Below are 22,932 nucleotides of genomic sequence, written 5' to 3'. Positions count from 1 at the left end.
AGAGGAGTGCATATCAATACTTGAGGTAGAAAATGCTATCAAAACTTTAAACTGTGGAAAGACAGCTGGAGTTGATGATATTCGACCAGAAATGCTTAAGTTATGAAGGTATAAAAGTTTTGTAGTGGCTACACTGCATAATTCAGAGGGGTCTGGTCTGAAGGTCAAATTCCAGATAATTGGGATAGAGCTCTAATAGTTACCATCTATTAAAAAAAAGGGGGGTAGCATAATCTGAATGTGAGAATTGCCAGATAATTTCTCTTCTAAGTGTTTCGGGTAAGATTTATGTGGGCATACTTGAAAAGAGGTTGAAATAGAATGTGCAAAAGAAACTTGGAGAAGAACATTGTTCAGGCTAAATAGAGGTTATCAAGGTCAGAATTTCACTTAAAGACCAATAATTGAGAAATCATTGGAATATAACACAGATCTGTACTAAATCTTTGCAGATCTCAAAAAGGCATATGACAAGAAAAAAAAAGTGCCCAGAGGAAAGCTTTTCAAAACATTACAGTTATATGGGATAATGGGAACATTATGTACAGCTATACATAGTCTATATTTAAGTTGTAAGTCAGATAGAATTGAAGGAAATACAGGAAGATAGTTTGTTGTTATGTCAGGGGTAAGACAAGGATTCACATTATCTCCACTTTTATTCATCTCTGTGGATCACATTATGATAGAAAGTGGCATTAGACCTGATATTAGACCTGAAGATGTCAAACTTAGCTTTTTGCTCTATATGAATAATGTTGTACTTCTATATACATCTAGTGCAAGTCCCAGGATTCTCTAACTAAATTGAATAACAACTGTAACAAATTTGGCATGAAAATTAGCCATAAAAAAGACCAAAACTATGAAAATAGACAGAAACAATGAACACATACCTGCATTCTGAATGGAGAGCCTATAGAAGAAGTAAAATACTTCAGCTATTTAGGCACAGTTTTTAGTGAATATAGCAAGCAAATCTGGAAATAGACAACAGAATAAGCAAAGCTGGCATGGTGGGGTAGCTAGCTGAATAAATTTATATAGTATAAGAGAAAAATTAGCCAGAACACCAAACTAGCTATTTACAACACATTTTAAAACCAATCTTAAACCAATTTTAAGTTATATATCTGAGGGTTGGGTTAGAAATAAAGCACTTGACCAAAGACTAGAGACCACAAATATGAAGGTTCTGAGAAAAATTAGGGGAATGAACAGATGGCAAAAATGGCAGAATCATTTTAAAAATGAAGGCATTAAAAAGGAACTTTGTTAACATTCAGGAATGTATAAGCAGAGCTAATTCAAGGTGGTATGGCCACTTAAATGAGGAAAGCTTAGCAAAACAGGTGTTTGATGCAAAGATGGCAGGAAAGAGACTCAGAGGAAGACCCCCAAGGTTTAGGTGGATTGAATGTTATAAGTGCTTTAGGAAGCATGAAATGCTAAATGTGAAATATTGGAAAAGTAATAGACTAATTTGGAGGAAAATTGTGGATAGGAGGTTAATAATAATATAAACTTAATCATGTAGTGCTCTCCTAGTAGCTTGTACACCCCTTGAGGGTACATATCAGGCAATTGATAATAATTTAGTTAAAAATTTATTTTTAAATATAAACAGTAAAATAATTACAAATTAAGGAACACATGGATTAGCCAGTATAATTTCCCACAGTTGAGTAAGTTTTAGCTAATCATTTTTGTTCAGGTTTGAGTTATGAATGGGTGCTTAACAGTTTTCTTTCTACAGTCTCTCCAGAAGAAAATAACTTCAGTGATACTTCAGTTTTGTTCCACTGAATTCTATGTTTTGTGTAGCTTGCTAAACCAGATTTGTTTGGTTCTTGAAGTGAAGGGTGTTCTTTAAGATGATTTTTACAAAACAACCATACGGCGCATAATATCATAAGCTGCAAGAGCAGGGAATTCTGTAAACTCCAGGATAAGAAAGAAGAGGATATTTGTTTTCAGGAGAGATAAGAAAGGTATTAAGTTGGTGAACTGGACGAAAAGAGACTAGTAAGTCAATCTGTTGAAGTAGATTAACATTACCATAATTCTGGTCATGGGGTGCTTAAGGGTCAAAGCTGTATAACTGAGAGGAGACCTCCGCATAGCCTTTAAAGGAATGCAGAGAACCAACCAGGGCTTCTGACCTAATCTCCAATCCTCACCTTCTCGCGGTGCACCCTGTTGGGTATCTACTTGGATACTGAATGAACAAGGATCGGCTGGCAATTTGGGATATAGCCAACCTAATTGTATTCTTATTGGTTAAAACAAAATAAAAAATGATAGTACAACATGACAAAATTTCATGCCGGCTGGGGCGTCGCCTGGTTGATCAAGGCCCCCATTGTTTTCGCCAGGGAACCAGGGCGAACAGCAAAAAGTCAGCTACTGGAACAAATCTGAAAAAACACCCCCAACTCAACATCACCAGAGTTAAAGATCAGTACTATCAACATAAGAAGCCTGAATGGCAAAGAAATGGAGCTAGCTGAGGAATTAAATAAGTACCAGACCGACATAATAGGGGTGACTGAAACAAAAAAGACCAAAACTGGTGAGATCTTTCTGAGCAATAAATACAAAATGTTATATTCAGGCAATGACAATCAAGGAAAAGAAGGAGTAGCCATAGTATTCAACACAAAATACGAGGCTAATCTTCTTGAATGGCAGTCAGTCTCAAGTAGAATAATGTGAGCAAATATGAGAATGGGGAACTGGACAATGAAAAAGGAAAAGTTGGTACTTGTTGGGGATCTAAATAGCAGAGTAGGAAATGATTGTGAGACATACAAAATTATTTTGGGAAAATTTGGAGAAAAGAGCAAGCTAATAATAATGATAAATATTTGTTGGATTTCTGCTCAGGACATGGACTGGTTATTACTAACACCATGTTCCAACATCAAAATGTGCATAAATTCACATGGAGAGAAGAAGCAAGAAATAAGAAAAGTCTCATTGACTATGTTATTGTTGATAGTGATGTTTTCTCCCTTGTGCAGGACACCAGAGTGTACAGAGGATTTGAAATGGGAAGTGATCACTATTTAGTCTTGAGCAGGATAAAATTGAATTTCATATTGAAGAATAACATGTAAGAAAGTTTTAAAGCGAATAAAAGTTGAGCAGCTCTCAGATTTGAACTGTAGACTAAATTACACAAAGATTATTGAAGAAAAAATGAAAGAATTTGAGAACAGGAATCAAACCTTGGAGATTCATTGACAAGCCTTGAAGAAGGTCCTGATTGATTCAGCCAGAGAGCCATGTGGTGAAGTTGCCTGCAAGGATAGAAAAATCAGAACTCCATGGTGGACACAGGAAGTTAAAGAGGCAGTAAAGGAAAAGAAGAAAGCCTATCAAAAGTTCCTGGCAAATAAGTCAGCTTGTGCTCTTAGAGAATACAGAGACAAATGCAAGAATGTTAAACACTGTGTAAAACTAGCTAAACAAAATTCATTGGAGGACTTTGGAATGAATATAGAAAATAAATATCAAGAAGGTGGCAAAGTATTCTGGAGGTTGTTGAAGAAGCTTAGAAATGGAGGAAAGAGTGCTGTAAAAGAAGATAGAGATGATAAAGGTGACATGAAAACGGGAGAAAAAGATATCCTTGAAGCATGGAGTAATTACTTTGAAAAACTGCTAAATGAAACAAGCAGTGATGACAGCACAGTGGTAAAAAAACACTCAACAAGCATGCAGTCAGGAATACATATCCATACTTGAAGTAGAAAAAGCCATCAGAGGCTTGAAATATGGAAAGGCATCAGGAGTAGATGATATTCGATCAGAAATGCTGAAGTATGGTGGTATAAAAGTCTTACAGTGGCTGCACTGCATAGTTCAGAAAGCTTGGACAGAGGGACGAATTCCTGATGATTGGAGTAGAGCTCTCATAGTACCCATATATAAAAAGGGAAATAAAACTGAATGTGAGAATTACAGAGGTATTTCCCTACTGAGTGTTCCTGGCAAGATCTATGCAAGTATACTTGAGAAATGGTTGAGAAGAATTGTGGAAAGAACAAGCTGGATTCAGGCCAAATAGAGGCTGTCAGGATCAGATCTTCACTTTACGACAAATAGTCAAGAAAGCATGGGAATATAACAAAGATCTGTATTTAAGTTTTGTCGATTTGGAAAAGGCATTTGACAAGGTGCCAAGAGAGAAGCTATTCAATACGCTACAGTTATATGGTATCAATGGGGTATTATATCAAGCAATACTTAGTCTTTATTTGAGTTGTAAGTCAACAGTTAGAATTGAAGGAAGTACTGGAAGATGGTTTAATGTTAAATCTGGTGTAAGAGAAGGATGTACATTTTCCCCTCTGTTATTCATTCTATATGGATCACATTATGAAGGAAAGTGGTATTAAACATGATATCAAAATTTAAGATATTAATGTCAGCTCTTTGCTTTATGTGGATGATGTTGTACTTCTAAATAAATCTGCTACAAGCCTGCAAGATTCTCTGACTAAATTGAATAACTGTTGTAATAGATATGGTATGAAGGTCAGCAATAAAAAGTCAAAGACAATGAAAATAGGCAGAATCATTGAAAATGTCAACTGTATTGTGAATGGAGAACCTGTGGAACAAGTAAAACATTTCAGTTACTTTGGCACGATTTTTAGTGAAGATGCTAAATTAAATTTCGAATTAGACAACAGAATCAGCAAAGCTGTTATGGTGGTCAATTGAATAAATTCATATGGAATAAGAGAGAAATTAGTGAGAACACTAAATTAGCTGTATACAAGACGGTGTTCAAACCAGTTTTAACTGATGGATCGGAGAGCTGGGTCAGAAGTAAAACACTTGACCAAAGACTAGAGACCGCAGATATGAGAGTCCTGAGAAAGATTAGAGACGTGAACAGATGGCATCAATGGCAATATCATATTAAAAATGAGGATATTAGTAAAGAACTGGACATTGTCAGCATCCAGGAATGCATTAGCAGAGCTAATCTCAGGTGGTATGTTACTTAAACAGAATGGGCAAAGAAAGATTAGCAAAACAAGTGTTCTCTGCCAGGTTGGGAACAAAACGACCCAGAGGAAGACCAAGATATAGGTGGATTGATATGGTAGAAAGTGCCTTAGATGATAGAAATATAAGATCTGTTAATGTTGGAGTCTTGACAAGTAACAGACTGATCTGGAGGAAAATTGTAGATAGGAAGTTAGTAATGATGTAATTTTTTTCATGTAGTACTATCATATCCTGTACACCCTTTGAGGGTATATGGCAGGAATTTGATGATGATGATAATTCTGGTCATTTCTTTTTTGAGGCAGGTTTAGATGATGGCCATAGTTTTTGTATTATAACCATTAAAAATAAAAGTAGTTCTGATAATAAACAGTTCTTTGTTTAGAAGAGAATCTGTAGGACATATTTTATGAGCTCTGTTGATTAAAGATTTCATTACACAGTATTTCTGAGAAGAGTGGTTATGCGAGTTAGAATCAATGTATTTACCAATATGATTTTATGTACTGAGAACTGTAGACCACTATTTGGTTGATGTAGAATGAGAACATCCAGAAAAGGAAGACAGTTAACTCCTACTTCCAGGCCAAATTTGATTCTTGGGTTTATTGAATTCATTTTTTCAAGAAATTCATGAAGATCAGATAAGGAGGAGTTCAGCGCAACAAAATCATCAACCTATACCAAATCGATGAAAAAACATCCAGTTTAGTTGAAAAAACATCCAGAATATGTTGTTGGAAATGTTCCATAAAGTAATTAATTAGCTGGAGTTGGGAAAAGAGAGACCCCATAGATATTCTCTCTCTTTGTACAGTTCAGTTTGTTCTGTCAGCTAACGTTTCCTGAATTAATGACACTCAAATAATATTACAATATCAGCAGGAAAGTCATTATGAAGTAATTCAGCCGTATCTGTCAGAGGGATATTTGTAAAGAGTTATACTATATCAAACTTACTAGATCTGTGGATTGTAAGGATAATTGCTAATACTCATGATTTACGTGCTCCTTAATTTGTAATTAATGTGTTTATATTTAAAAATAATTTATTACTAAATTATTTTATTGTAATTTATTTTGGATATCTATTAATGCAAATGGAGCTATTCTCCTGCATCTGATAGTGTACATAATATGCTTTTTCAAATGTTCTTCTCTTTTTGCTTTTTGCTATAATTGTATTAACAATGTCTATAAAACTTTGCCAAAATTTTAAAAATTAAGACATTTAAATTAACATGATTCTGTTATTAATGTTATGAAGAATTCTTCCTCTTGTCTCAATTTTTAGAAGAATTATATACCACTAGTTCAGTGTTTTGGCTAATTTCTCTTCTTCCTTGTGAATTTGTTCAACTGGCTCCCCAGCATACCAACATTGCTTTCTCTATTGTTTACTTCTATATTCAATATGTTATCTTCACTAAAATTCTACCTAAATAACTGAAATATTTTACTTGTTCTACAGGTTCTCTGTTGAGTAGACAGTTAGTTTTTACATGTTCCTGCCTATTTTCATAGTTTTGGTCTTTTTTTTTTATATATGAAATTTGCTACAGCTATTATTTAGTTTACTTAGAGAATCCTGGAGACTTAGCATTGGATTTCTTTAGGAGAACATTGTGTGCATAAAGCAGAGAGGGTAATTTCTCAGATTCTGATATCCGGTTTAATGTTACATTTTCTTCATAATGTGATCCATATTGATCACGAATGAGAGTAGAGAAGGAATACACCCTTGTCTCATGCCTGATTTTCATTAAAACCACTTTCCTCTATTTTAGTTCTAACTGCTTACAACTTAGATTGCCCCGTGTAATTTTTCATTTTTGCTATTAAACTGTTGTGTTCTGAACAGCTCTAATTAATCTAGTGATCTGTATCCATGGCATTGTCTGTTACTCCAGAATGGCTGAAGTAGCAGGGAATTTACATCGTGATGTTTATTATTAATGAAAAGTTTTATGCCATGGTAACTACACAGTTGTTTTAATTTTAATGAATTCTGTTTACTCTTCTCAGTATCAGAAATAACTAGAAAGCTGTTAGTTGTTAATAGTTTCCAGAGAAGTAGTGAGAAGAAGAAAGAGAATGGAGAAGATTTAACAAAATATATAAACAGAGCATGTAAATTTTTAGCTCAAATGAAAATTCAATGAAATTAATTTTTTATTGATACGTATTTTGGAAAAAAAAAGATGTGCAGATTAAAATATAAATTTATTGAACTAGTGATCTGATTATTATTAGAAGATAATAATCAGGTCAGAAGAAGTTAGTTTTTTGTAGGAATAAAGTTGATCAGAATTTTCTTTCTTCTTTGGCCTCTTTCCATCCACTGTTGGATATAGCCCCCCTCCCCTAACTTTCCAATATTTCTGTCTGTGTTTAGCCAAAGTCCACCATGTCATGTCAAATCTTTGTAGATCATCTTTCCATCTTGTTCTTTGGCAACCTTTACTTCTCTCGATATCCACTTATTTATCTTTTGTCTGGCAGATGGCCTGACAGTAGATGTTTCACAACACTTATCTTCTCCAGTTATCTCGCCCCTTCTCTCTAATTCTAGTATTTCTTATTATTCTATCCCTTTTTATTATGAGGAGCATTCTTCTCTCCAAGGCTCTTTGGGCAACATGCAGTCTATCTTCCTGTTTTAATTGTTGCCCATATCTCACTTCCATAGGTTAAACACTGGAATAATGCATATGTTAAAGAGCTTTTTTGTATGTCCATAGGGTCAATCTCCTAACATATAATCTTTGTACTGCAAACTGCTTTGTTTCCTTGTATAATTCTACTTTTTTTCTTTACCTTGTTTTTCCTTAAAAGTAACTAATTTACCAAAGTAAATATAGTCCTCTGAAATTTCATTATGATTATCTGTTAATTTTTGTTCGATTTGATCTGACTTTACCATCAGTTTAGTTTTAGTTATATTAATCTTGAAACATTTTTCATGCTTTCTCTATCCACATCATTTAGCATTTCCTGAGCTTTGGCATACACGCCAAAGCTCAGGAAATGTTTTTTTGTTAGAAGAACAATGGTATCTGAAAAACATAAGTGATGGAGATTTTTTCCATTGATGCTAATTTCATAGTTTTCCCATGAGATATTAAAGCCTTCTCCTAATATAGCAGAAAACAATTTGGGTGATATAAGATCTTGCTCAATATCAAATTCCTTTCCCTGATGTTCTAGCTTTATACTGGCCATGGAGTTTTAATATGCAGATTTTAATAATCGGATTCACTTCAACCTCTCTCTCTCTCTCTCACACTCACAGATGCCATGTTTCAACACTCTATTCTGCAGATATTCTATGGTCACTGCTCCAGTGAATTGACGATCATCATTCTTCCACTTTCTGTTGCACTCCTTTACTGTTCAACTGCAAACACACCAAACCTGCCCCTATCATTCCTTTTTATTCCATCCACCTCTGTCCTCTTGAATAGCCTTCCTCAATAAGTATTCCCAAACAACTACAACTTGCAGCTCTTTGGAAAAAACAAAAAACAAATTTCTATCTCAGTTCTCTTCTGCACCCCACATATGGCACTGCTGTGCCTATAGGTCCCTCGAACTCTTGTATGTGGGATCAGTGTATATGTGGTGTGTATATAAAACTAAATATGCAGGAAGATTATATTCATCTACTTTTTTTCTATTTTTTGATTAATAGTGTGGATATTTAGTATAATGGATATAAACATTTGACTTATAATTATTAATATATCATCTCTTCTCCCATTTTTATGTAATATGATAATCAAAGATTTATGGCACTTCACTGGAAATATTTCTGTGGTAAAATGTCATTAACATATCCAGTGTGACCTTATGAAACTGAACCTCATCATTTTGTGTGCTCTGCTAATATGGCGTCTTCACCAGGATACTTATTATTCTTTGCTCACTTTATACTTTCCATAATTCTTCCATCACAATGGGTGGTTCTGTATCAGCCTCATCTAAATATAGTATGAGAATTTGTATTTGTTTCCTTGCTTGTGTATAGGTCTCTTATAAAACTCATTACATATTTTTGTTATTTCTACTCTGTGTACTATTCCTTTATTTTTCAATTTTGGAACCTTTTTTTCCTTCCATACACCTCTGTCTGATAATTTTGAGAGATTTTTTTGTTTTCTGTAGTGTTCTGAATTGTTCTTAAATTATATTTTCTGGTGTCTTTTTGATTTCTTTTCTGACTTTTGTATTTCCTCAAATTTTATGCCTTTCTAAATAAAAGATCATATGGTGCCTCTATCTGATAACAGTAGTACCCTTGGGTGGGGGGAAAGCACTATCTTGAATACCATCTGAGGTGCGAGAGTCCTTTATAAGAGCATTTAAACTGTTGGTGATTTAACTGATCTCAAATTGGAGATGACAGGTTTTTGCAAAGAACACGAACAAATTGATAGACAAAATGGAATGCGAATAAATTTTCCTCTCGGAGTATTACTGACGTTTACATAAGATGAAGTTTCTTTGCCATGCAGGTATTTGTACGAATTTTATTTATAGTGGCAGTGCTAATATATATCATGTTGTAATATACCCCCCCCCCCCCTTAGAACAGTGGAGGGGATGTAGTGTTTGGAATAATCTACTGTTAGGATGAGGAGTTCACTCCCTAGGTAACTGATCATTTTGCAGATATCAGGATGATCAATTTCTGGACTTCAAATATTAGAAGATCAAATAATGATCATTGGAACAATCTCTTTCCTACATGTGATATAAGTTTGATGTTCAGACAATAAGTAAAACTGTAAATGATATTCTTAGAATAGTCAATTTTTAGACATTCTGGTGGAGTTTGGAAAGGTGCAATATTAGGTTGGATTTGTAATTTGCTGTAATATTGATTTTTAGGAATTAATTTATTCTTTGTAATCTGGATCCTAATCTGGTTACTTTTTCATAGCTTAATTACATGTTACAAAATTTGAGTTGGACACTGCAGTGCATGTTGGGTTGCATCTTAAAGTTAGTGTGTATTTATGGTCTACTTCAGCTTTCTTTACTTCAGAACAGTTTTAATTCATTTATGTCCAATTAGATAATGTCAGATATAACAAAAGCACAGATCTCTTAACTTATGGCCCTTTGTTAAATTGTGAATGAAGCCATGTTATGTAATTTATTATTTTTCATTCACATTTAACATTGCTTATTAAATATTAATCATGGTTTATATAAAATTGTTTATTATTCTTTAATTAAGAATTACTAATTAAATATTTCTTCAAAACTTGACCTATTATTAGTTTATAAAATAATAATATGTTTAGAATTTTGTATAACTAAATATATGTGGTGTAACATAAAGTGTTAATTTATATTTAACTGTATACGTAATCAAAAAGTTAAAGAAGTAGCTTAAATATTCTGTTGTTTTTATTTGTGAAATATTTAATGTTATGTAATCACTCATGAATAATAATAGACCATACATTACATTAGCGAAATGTTTACGTGCAGTCTGTTGTCATGGAGACGCACGCGTAAACAACCACGAGTGGAGTAGAGCGTGGCGTTCGAACGTAAGGTGGGAGTGAAGGTCAGAGAGAGAGATATATAGAGAAGAGGGAAGGTCATAGAAAAAAATATAGAGAAGAATTATTATTAAGAGTGAGGAGAGAGTTTTGCGGAACCAAGATTATATAATCCTCAGGGCAGAGATTTATGAGTATAGTGTTCGAAAGTGAACCTATAAGTAGTGAAACATAAAGTTTAATGTTATAAGCGAAATCTGCTGTTGTTATGAAGAAAGGTTGATACCGTAATCAGATAAAAGGAAACTGGACAGTCAATGCGAAAATTCTGATTAGTTCTAGTTAATCTGGATTACGATTAAATTCTATGTTGCCCTAGGAAAAAGTTATATTGGTTACTTGGAGAAAAGTGAACAGGAAAAGATATTAGTACCTAATTACTGTTGTTTGGAATAGTGAAGTGCGACTTACAGTAATACAGTTTAAACTATGGAGAATATTTGTTATGTGTGTTCCGCTAATGTTAATTAAGTTAATTCATAAGTGCTCTCTCAATAATTTGATGTATTGAAGAATTTGTCTGGTAAGAGTAGTTGTATAAGTTTCTCTATTCTAGCATTAACTGTAATATACCTCCGATGCTCAAGGTCCGGGAATATATTTGCTTGGAATATAGCTTACGTAGTTTATTGCCTGCTGTGAATATAAACATTGAGTTGATAGATTTGTGAAGACTGAATAAGATGTGAAATTGTTATATTAACTTGAGATAAGAAGATTTGTGTTTTTGAGACTGTGAATAGTATATTAAAGTTAGAACATTGAATTAGCATCAGTGACCTAAGAAGAAGTGTTAAGTTAATTGTATAGTTCCATTTTAAAATAGAGTTCTTGTATTTGTTAACCATATCATATATTAAATATTTTATTTTGTTGATCTAAATATTGTGTTTGCCTGAATTCCTTATTATTGCACCGTTCATAAATATTCGAATCTTGCGGGAACCCCAAGTAAAAATGATAATAGATGATTCGGCCTAATGAGATGACTGTTAACTTAATTTAGAACTGATCCTACTATTTATATAGACTAATCTAAGAATAGGGTGGCGCAGTATAAATATAAATTTCCCTACTTTTGGATCGGTGATCATTTCGTAATTAGTTGTATTATTCATAAAAGTGACTTGAAACTAGATAGATTTAGAACACGACAGAGAAGAGTCGTCACGACACCTTGTCACTTAAACTATCTATTAGTGCACACGTTTGTAATCTACAATTCATTACATTGTTTATCATTTGTAATCTGTTCACTCAATTACTCACTCAATTATATTGTGAATTAGTTTTATAGCAGGAGTGAGTCCTTAGCAGCTCTTTGAGTTGTAGATTTTTAAAAACAGGTTGAAATCTTGAAGGAATCTTTCAAAATTATTAAGGTCACAATATTGGTTCTAAGCCATTTAAATTCTTGGCTGTTCTGACTTTGGATAGAAATCTGAGATCCCTCCTTTTCTCTTCCTCTCTCAGAGTTCTGAGAGAGGAAGAGAGACTATAATGGAATAGAAGAATCATGGTTGTTTTATCTGTTGATTATTTTGCTCTTCAGTATTGCAAAAGTAATCCACTTTACAGGATAACAAGACAGCAACTTCACCATATCACTTGGTCGTAGATGTTGAGAGGATGCCTTTATGTACTTTATAAGTATTAGCCATTTAACCTTGTGTATCTTTATGATGTTAATGACAATTATTATTTATATTTGTTATAGTAGTATTGTTATTGTTCCAGGATTCAACGACACTAATTAATCAGCAGTCATTTTCGGCTCCTGGAGTGGACATTTCACTTCCTCTTCCTGAAGCTCCAGACCTAACACAAGATCCATATGAAATAAACATTCAAGAGGAACCTGCAAAGAAGACAAAAAAACGTTCTCAAAAAGGTGAACCAAAGAAGCCAAAAGCACCCAGACCTAAAAAACAAGCAAAGTCAAAGAGTTCAGTTATTGCTGGGGATGAAGGCAAAGTAGTTAGTATATAGTAGTTCGTTAGTTTATTTTCTTTGTTTATTTTTAATATTCTGCAAACCTGTCCATTTGAGATTGTTTGTCATGGCACAAGCTCATATCAATTTGCTAGAATAGACATACATATGGAATTAAGAATATCTTGATTAGTAGGATTGTCCAGAATAGTGTTAGGTTGATGTTTTAGTAGTTTGTCAATGAAGAGACAAAACAAAGTCATTTGAAGAGAAGAGAGTTTTTGTATGATAGCTCCTACCACCATAGCAAGCATATTTGTGAGCAGACTAAGGCGTAATGTTGAGTTCTTATTGTGATGATGGCCAGTATTGAGTACTAATGGAAAATTCACCACTGTTGTTCCATGTTTTGAATATTTGTTCGTTGACACTACCTCATGTATGTGATATAAACTTTTCAAAAGTAATCATTTCATGGAAGCTCTTGGATACATGATTAAAACAAATGACATCTGTTTAATAATATATTGGTGTGCCATGGAAAATAAATATCCTTCAGTTTCCATAGTGCTAGTAGATTGAAAAGTAATCCTGTTTTGAATAAAATCAATTGTACTTAAGCAATTTGTATGCAGATATTAGAGGACTTGTTACCTACATTCAATCTTTTATGGCAGCATTGATTTCACACACTTTTGCCAAGCATTTTTAAGCTGTATTTTGTATAGTCATGACATTTGAATCTAATTCCTCATCATTGTTTAAGTTACACTCATTTAGGTATCACTTTAAGATGACCATATAAGTTCCTTGTGCTATGTTTGGTCTGTCAGCTTGATGTAGGGTGGTTCATTCAAGCTTTGAAAATTCATGGATAGTCTAGCATTATCATGATGCAAGGTTATGTCTGATGATTTCAGATTTTTGTAGGATTTTTTATTTCTTTCCAGTTTTCAGTTTTTTCATGTTTAACAAAGTAACCTACCCTTCTGATTTTCATCATTTGTGGTTCCTGTGGACTGCTTGATCTTCTTATTTTGTTTACCCATATTCTGATGTTATTTATAGCAATCCCCTCCCTCCCTCCCTCCCTCTCTCTCTCTCTCTCTCTCTCTCACACACACACACAGATCTGATTTTTCAAGGAAATCAAGAACTTTTTCTGCATGTGGACATCTTAGACTACTGATGGCTGAAAATGTACAGTAATAAAAAACGTTTAGTATTTGTTTTTATGGTAATATGGGATTTTATTTGATAATAGGTATTTATTTCCAGCTTGCTTTAACAGTAGCGCTGTTCGAGTAAGCCACAAACTAGCACCACTATTGTTCCTTCACTTTCTTTTAACCCTGTAAAATCATGAATGACAATTGAGCATTATCTGCACAATCTCAGCTTCAAATTTAATTAACTATCTTCTCATCTCCCACTTCATTTCATCCAGCTATGTTCTTTGGATGAGTCTTTGTCACATAGTTTTTCTCCATGGATTACAACCTCTAATTGTTAAAGAAAAATAGTAAATATGTAGATACATTCCTATAATTCCTTAAAGGTTAAAAAAAAGAAAGAAAAAGAAACCTTGTCAGCAATATTAAGTTTACCATTATATAATATATATGACATATATAGTGAATCTTAAAAATAAGAGGAAAATTATTTTAACATTTAACTTTATTTAATTTTGCTGATTAATTTCTGATGAGTTGGAAAGTAAAATCCAACTGTGCATTGATTCCTTAAACAATTTTTATTTGTTGAAGGAATCATATATATGAGGATTATATAATTATTATATGATTATATGTCATGAACAGTAAATGCACTTTTTTTTAGATGCAGTTGATAAAATGGCCACAAAATATGAATTTATTCAGTAGTATACTTAGTTTTAGGATTAATAAGCTTTGCTTGAACAGTAAGTTGCAAAAATGCTGCTGGGACAGAACTTTGGAAATTAGGTCACTTGTGCTTTGGTTGGAAGAGGCCAAGTAACTTCTCCCACTGTTCCACTATAGAAATAATCATGACATATATACTTGATTTCCATTTGCCCCAATAATATATGATGCTTGGTATTTTCCCTTAAGTTCCTGAGTAGTGGTGTGGTTTTTCCATTATTTGTTTCGTCTTGATTCACTTGGCTGTTTAATGAACATTTTTAATTATAATATTTTCAGTTTTAATATCATTCTGTCATTTATGCCATCTGTACACTTCCTTAATTCTCTCTTTAGTTGGAAAGACTATGGTTTGAATTGCATCCAGCATGTAATAAAGTATCTGTTGAAGGATTTTCAGTGAAGGAGAGATAGCCAGCCTCGTACGAAGACGAGGACTTTTCATCTCATAAACTTAGATTTTTCATCCCACCGAACTCTCAAACCAGCAATTAACCAAACATGCCATTAACAAACACACACATGTATTCACCTGCCTCAGAGCTGTATTATTCTTTGTTTGTAAATCCAAACTAAACCAAACTAAATTTTCTCAAAAATCTCATAATTATGCTCTCTTGTCAATTAACTCTTCAACTCTTAGAGCCTTAACTTGAAATTGGTTTGAACATTGTTGTATATTAGGAATTATAGACACGTTAATGCAAGAATATTTTAATGTTTGCCAAATATTTCAGTCTGAAACTAACAGACTATCTTCAGTGGCTACATAGGAACAGTTTTTTACAAGGTGGAATACCAACAATTGATCATTCAAAAGTAGAATGAGCCATGTGATGTTACATTGCTAAGCATTAAAGAGAGGAAAATTTCAACAGAGTGATGAATAAATTATAGGTATTATTAATTCACAATTTCATATAACAATCTTAATTTATAAATTCAATTAAAGATAACATTAGACTAATGTAAGAATTAAAGGTTCAATTAAAAAAAAAATTAATGTGTTATCCGGATTAAACTTTCCCATATAAACTGTTCCTATGGAGCCACTGAGGATAGTCTGTTCATTTCAGGCTGAAATATTTGACAAACATTAAAATATTCTTGTGTTAATATGTCTATAATTCCTAATTTTAATGTCACAAGTGTCTCTCAAGAGTAAAATTGTTGTATAATGCTAGTTTTGATGTTTTAGTGACTTTCCATCTTATTCAAACCCTGAGTCAAAATATCATGGGCACCTGTGTAGTAGTCTTTGGGTCTCCTTCGGCTGAGATAACCACTTTCACCTGCATTGGTCTAATGGGGTCAATTAGAATAATTTGAACCATTAGACAGAATAATGTCCCACATGTCAGCAGAGTGAAGCACTAACATTAACTGGCAGATGCTGAGTTCCATGTGATCCCACAAATGCTCAATGGAATTTATATCAAGAGAATGTAAAGTATCTTGAAGAATTCTGGACTAACTAGGCAAATAATGCTCTGGAGGCCAATAACTGGGCGAGGTAGTGGTGTTAACTGATGGATGAATTTGTGGGTTCAAATGTTCCATATGATTCTGCATATGCTTGATGAGATTCAAATCAGGAGAGTTAAGTAACCATGGGAGCATATATGGAATACTTTAGGCATTGTCTTTCTGGAAGAGTTGATCTGTTAGGCAAGATGATATCACTAGCAATTCCAAAACAATTTCCAGGTAAGAATAAGTGGTCCAAGTTTGTTGGCATGGTTAGGGTGTCCACTCTTCAACCAACAAGCTCTGTTCAAATCCTGCCACAGGCATGGATATCTGTGATTGTCTTTATGAATTTCATCACCTGGTGTGAGCCTCTCCATGTTTAGGCCTGTTTGTGGCAGAGGGTAACTTCCATGATGTTACTGGACATTTTCATTCTTTATCTTTTTCTTTGCTTTTCTTCACTCTACTTTTCCTGGGTATTTTTTACTATCCTATCTTCCAAACAACCATCAGTGGGATCCAATGCCTTGCCACTATGTTAGCCATGCAGTGCAACCAATGGACAATTGGAGTGTGTGTGTGGGGGGTTCTGTTAGTCTTGTGCTACTTTGGTCTTCTCCTTTTATTGGAAAGACAGGGTCATTTAGCTAGTGGGCTTGCCTGCAAGTGTCAAGAGTGCCACAGTAAGATCTCCTTCCTCATGGTCCAGGAGCAGGGCCCAAGGCTAGCTGTGGTGCTCGTATCACTCCTGAGTGCAGTCATTGCTTACTGGAGAGTGGGCATTCATGTGTGGCCCTGTAGTGAGTGGGGAGCTCTGGCACTGAACAAATAATCTCTTAAGCACAAATCCTTCATCTTCAATTTTTTCAGGGGTCCTAACAAAGTCTCAACCAAGTAATGGTACCATTGGTACATCTTTCAATAACAGAATAAGTAACAAAATATCTGATACCAGTATAAATGTACCAGTTTTTCTAATCATCCATGCAAAAGGTGTATCATTCTTCATTCAGAAGGGCTTAGAAGGATTGGTAGGTTCTCACCCCAAAAAGTTAAGGAAATACTAATAACAGTTACACTCCATGAAATGTTCAATTCCTGTAGAGGAGTGTTCTCAAAATGCGATCTCCTTGATATTCCTGATGAGGATATATGTTCAGAGCTGAAAGATTAGGGGTGAAGCACATCATGATCCATAGGTATGATCACCTGGTTCCATCCAGAAACATCATCCTTGCCTTTGGTACTCCAAAGTATCATCTGTTAAAGCAGGGTGTCTCAGTTGTGCCTGTTTGACTATACACCCTCTGTCCAAAAAGAAACCGAACTTCTGATAGAAAATAAAACGTAGGCCAGTTATAATTATTCAGATCATTTATTTCAATCAATATACTCTCCCACAGCTTTGATACAGCTTTTTAGCACAATCAAAGCTTACTCTTGGGTAAAGAATTAAAACCAGAATATAATTTGATTTCTTATCTAAGTATAATTTAATTTGTTGTAAATATTTTGACTGCTGAAATTCCTGTAAAATACAGAGTTATTTAATTTGAACATATTCTTTTAATACCACAAATTTTTTGTGGTGTGTGTGTGTGGGGGGGGGGGGGATTTCTACTACTGCATTAAGCTTTTATATGCCAAGAATTATTATTATTAAAAAAAAAAAAAAGGTTAAACTTTACAATTTAGATATTTTTTCCTTGTGTTTTTTCCTCCCCTCCTCTTTGTATACTATTACTGATTACTAACATATTTTGTTTTTTTAATTAAAGGACTTATCAGCAGATGGTGTAAATTCTGGAATAACAGTTGAAAATGATCAAGAAAATAAAACTCCCAAGAAGTCAAAAAAGCGGAAGGCGAACAAAGATAAAGAGAATAAAGATTCTGTAGAGGGGAAGGAGCCCAAGCCAAAAAAACCCAAAAAATCAAAATCCAAAGAACCTAAAACTAATAAGGAATCAAAAGAATCTAAAGAACCAAAAATTTTAAATGAAAGTGGAGCGAGTGTAGATGCTGAAATCAGTTTAGATACAAATGAAATGAAGGATACAAAAGACCTCAAAGATGGTAAATCAAAGAAAGAAAAAAAAGAAGGAAAAAGCAAAAACAAGGCTTTGTCATCATCATCTAAAGAAAATAAAACAAAATCAACTCCAAAGAAAAAACTTCCAAAGTATGCTTAAACTTCTTTTTTTTTTTTTTTTGTAATTTTTAGGTTATTATTTGTTCAATTTTAGAGTTAAATCAGTGATAATTCCCAACTTTTTTTTAAACATGCATATAAAGTAATCAGTGATTAGTTTATTAAGTATGTTCTCATCATCTGTTAAATTATTAACAATATTAAGTGATGCTCCAAGGAGTAATTCTTTGGACAATTTCCCCTCTGCTTGAGACACCTATTCCAGTGGAGACACTGTAGTGGTGGAGGAGGAGGCCCTTGCAGTGATGGTACGGGTCTTTTTCAGTCTTCTTTTTTTTCTATAATTTTCTTCTTTTATTCTTCCATCTACTTCTGAGTCTTTTGTAATGTACTTTTTTACAGAATTAAGCAACACATCAGAATGTAGTTTTTGAGCTGTTTTGGGAGATCCTACCAGCCCTTCTAAAACCTTGTGAATAAAAGAGGGTGACATTTTCCCCATTGGCTTTTCACCTGCTTCATGGATGATGAGAAATACTGGTACTAGTCAAATGTCTCGTTTCTTACTTGTTATCAAATGATGTATCTAGTGTCAATACTTGGTTAGGGCCTTTTGAGAACTCTCAAAAAATTTGAGTATGAAGTATTCATTCTGAAGGGATTTTTTGTGCTTGGAATTGAAACACCAGGGTTACCCCAGACACTACACCAGGATAACAGCAAACCTTAGGCCCCATTCCTGGACCAGGCAATAGGAGACTTACTACAACACCATTGGCACTTGCCTTTCGATCATTTGGATAGCCACTATCCGAATGATCTTTGTCAGGCCATCCAAAACCACGTGTCTTGCCGAAACCAAGGCCAAAATAGTGTACGACTACCATATTTCCACCTCCCTTCCAGATATCCACAGGTCGCATGGCATATCAAAAACAGCAGCATGGTGTTGGATTCCATTGATAATAATCTAGATGACAGGATAGTTTAAAAAAAAAAAAAAACTCGGGAGAAGTAGAGTGAAGAATACAGGAAGAAAAGCAGAGAAAAAGAGGAACAACACAAAGGGCCATCACCATGAGTGGTGCCCTCCACTACCAACAGGTGTTCCACATGGAGGGAAATGAGCTCAGAAGTAGAATGCCAGGATTACGCTGGATTCTATATCATCAAAGCAGTATGCCTTGGCACATATAACCAGATCACAGGGTAGGAGACTCACTTCAACACCAGTGACCCTTGCAGGCAAGCAAACTGATCCTAGGCTGGCCATCCAGGACCACTTGTCCTCCTGTAACAGGGACCAAGCAATGAGAGACTACCAAGATTTTCGCTTTCTGTCTGTACACAGGTTGCGCCACCAGAAAACACAGCAGCAAGAACGTTGGATCCCAGTGAACAAGTAAGAAACGAGACATTTGACTAGTACCAGAATTTCTCATCATCCATGAAGCAGGTAAAAAGCCAATAGGGAAAATGTCACCCTCTTTTATTCACAAGGTTTTAGAAGATCTGGTAGGATCTCCCAAAAACAGCTCAAAGACTACATTCTGATGTGTTGCTTAATTTTGACAGTATATATCAGAACACAGAATTATAAGTAAATAATTATTATTGATTTATTGCTGTTATTTTGCTGGTGTTGATAACCAGCATCTTCAGAGCACAAAACACAGTGTCAAAGTATGTGAGACTACAACAACATGTTGTAACAAAGGGACTAGTTTATAAAAAATTGTAGCAACAACACAAAGACTAAATTCCTAATTAGGTGCCTTCTATCTTTAATAAATAATAAAAAAAAAAATATATATATATATATATATATATATAGGGAAAAAGCATGTACTAGTTATGTCTTAAGATGACTGTCTCCCAAATCTTAGGCAAATTTATACAGCCATATTTGTTGAGATTCAGAGTATGTTTCAAGGGTTCTGTTGCTTCTAAGAACAATCTCTCTGACTTGTAAAAACTTCTGTGCAGTACTTTTGTTTTCTTCCACTTGATCCTGTGTGCAGGGGTATCCAAAGCATGGTCTGCTAGGCCTGACTTGCCATAGCGATAGTGCCAGATGTATCTTTTATATTCACTGATGCAGCTGCCCACAGTTCTTCCTGTTTGACCGTAGTATGCTTGATCACACGAGCAGGGTACTTCGTTGACTCCTGGATGGGATAAAGGAGGGATGCTGCCCTTGGGTGAACGGATGAGAGTTGCCAATTTGACACATGGTCTGAATACAGTGTGTAGTTGATGTTTATTGAGAATTCTAGATATCTTTTCCGATGTGCCTTTAATGTACGGGATGATGACCGTTTTGTTGTAGTTCTCTGTGGTGGATAGTGAGAGGGGTTTCTTAGGATCATTTCGTATTTTGTTTATCTTATGCAGATTATAGCCGTTGGCCAAGAAGGTGTGGTGTAAGTGAGCCAGTTTAGCAAGAGCATTGTCATTTGAACAGATTGCTCTCGCTCTGTGGGTTAGCGTTTTTTAAATGCCATACTGTTGAGAAGGGTAAATATCTCCTTGTGTGTGTGTGGGTTTTCTAAAAAACTGAGAATGATAAGGAACTATCTGGAAGACGTGCGATTAGTGTATCCAGGAAGGGCAGACAGTTATTAGCTTCCAGTTCCATTGTAAAGTGGATTTTTGGGTTTTTGCTATTTAAATGCACGAAGAATGTATGCAATGTGCTTGGGCCTTGTGGCCAAATAGAAGCACATCATGAACATAGCGTTGGCTTGAGAGTGGCTGTATTGATAGCTAGTTTTTCCAGGTGTTCTATGTAGAAGTTGGCTAAAGGGGGAGCCCATAGCTGTCTCATCTAATTGTTTGTATATTTTCCCTTTTCATGTAAAATATCCTGCATGTATTGTGAATTTAAATGGTTCAAATATATCAGGGGGAAAGTGTGACTTTAGCAGATTAAGGGTTTCAATTGGTGGTACATTTGTGAATAGTGAGGTAATATCAAAACTCACCATTAAGTGTGAACTTTTTTAAGGTATGGTGTTCTGAAATACTTTTTAGATGGGCAGAATTTTTGACAAAGGAGGAAGAATTGTTTGTGAGAGTGGCTAGTAGCTTAACTAATGTGTAGCCAGTTTGTATGTGGAACTATTAATACTATCTACAATAGGACATAAGAGTGTACCTTGTTTGTGAATTTTTGGTGCTCCATATATCCTGGTTTGTTTTAACATGAAAGGGCTTGAGTTTGTTTACCGTTTCTTTAGGTCAGGAAGCGACTTTTTCAGTAATTTACACACCTTATTCTTTTGTGTGTTGGAGGGATTGCGATCTATAATTTTGTATGTTGACTGGTCTTGTAAAAGTGTGTGCATTTTGTTTTCATATTCTGTTGTATCCAACCCTTTGTCTGCATTTGTAATGATAATCTGGTTATTATTATGTAACTCTTTTAGAGAAATGATTTCTTTATGTGGGATATTATTTCTGGGAGGCTTAGACTGGATTAGGATGTTGGCCACATCTAAACGTATGTTATTGGCTGTGTTCCCTTTGTCTGCATTGTTATGATAATCTGGTTATTATTATCTAACTCTTTTAGAGCAATCGGTTCCTTATGTGGGATATTATTTCTGGGAGGCTTACACGGATTAGGATGTTGGCCACATCTAAACATATGTTATTGGCTATTACAAAGGGAATGCAACCGTGGTGATGTTGACGATATGCTTGCTATTTGGCCACATGGCTCAAGCACATTGGATACATTCTTAGCGCATTTAAATAGCCAACACCCAAAAATCCACTTTACAATGGAACTGGAAGCTAATAACTGTCTGCCCTTCCTGGATACACTAATCATACGTCTTCCAGATGGTTCCTTATCATTCTCAGTTTTTAGAAAACCCACACACACAGGGAGATATTTACACAAACAATCACACCATCACTTCTCAACAGTATGGTATCTTAAAAATGCTAACCCACAGAGTGAGAGCAATCTGTTCCAATGACAATGCTCTTGCTGCTGAACTGGCTCACTTACACCACACCTTCTTGGCCAACGACTGTAATCTGCATAAGATATAAACAAAATACTAAATGCTCCTAAGAAACCCCTCCCACTATCCACCACAGAGAACGACAAAACAATCATCATCCCATACATTAAAGGCACATCTGAAAAGATATTTAGAATTCTCAATAAACATCAACTACACACTGTATTCAGACCATGTGTCAAATTTGCAACTCTCGTATCTTATACTTTCAAATCACAACCTACAGGAAAAATGGATGCGTCTGTATTCAGTGGTAAACTTAACTCAGCAGCTGATCCTGAGACATCAGATGATGTACCAAGTATTTTTTCAGAGAAACTGATGGGCACTTGATGTCGATACTTATAAAAATCAGTTGACAAGCCAGACAAAGCGAAACTCTTAACTTCTCAGTAATCAAGTCTGTAAAAACTAAAAGAATCGAAATGTTCTTATAGTGAATATCTGATTTCCACTGAGTTAAATCACATTACTTTATAATCTTAAATTCATCTGCCTTATCCCATATCTCTTATGGGCATAACAATCCATTGAATAGTGGCAATGTGAACAGTGGCAGCTCCTTGCTTGAAATCTTGGGGGTGCTACAACTTTTGAAATATACATACACACTGTAAGTACAGTGTATACCTGTTTGGATAAAATATCAAAATAATGATAAAAATTAAAAAAAAAGTAAACATTAAACTTGAACGGCAGGCAGTCTGAAGTAGAGTGATGCGGGCGAATATGAGAATAGGGAACTGGACAATGAGACTTATTTGTGATTATGGTCCCACAGAAAGTTCTACTAAGGTAGAAGTGGAGGAATTTTTTGCGGCTTTAGAGAAAGCAACTGACAC

General features: G+C 34.7%; 1 protein-coding gene across 1 annotated transcript in view; it reads left to right on the top strand.

Moving 5' to 3' along the window:
* The window catches only part of kis (chromodomain helicase DNA binding protein kismet), a 945,984-nt gene that overhangs the window by 95,396 nt on the left and 827,656 nt on the right, over positions 1-22,932 (top strand). Inside the window, exons 5-6 of the mRNA XM_090408660.1 lie at positions 12,336-12,575; positions 17,683-18,086. Coding sequence (XP_090264786.1) covers positions 12,336-12,575; positions 17,683-18,086 — 644 coding nt within the window. The remainder of the gene's footprint in view (positions 1-12,335; positions 12,576-17,682; positions 18,087-22,932) is intronic.

Source organism: Typopeltis vanoorti, chromosome 18 (genome assembly GCF_054136105.1).
Source record: "Typopeltis vanoorti isolate ZY-2024b chromosome 18, IOZ_Tvanoo_1.0, whole genome shotgun sequence".
NCBI lineage: Eukaryota > Metazoa > Arthropoda > Arachnida > Uropygi > Thelyphonidae > Typopeltis > Typopeltis vanoorti.
The sequence above is the reverse complement of the archived record's forward strand: the minus strand, read 5'-3'. Positions and strand labels throughout refer to the sequence as shown.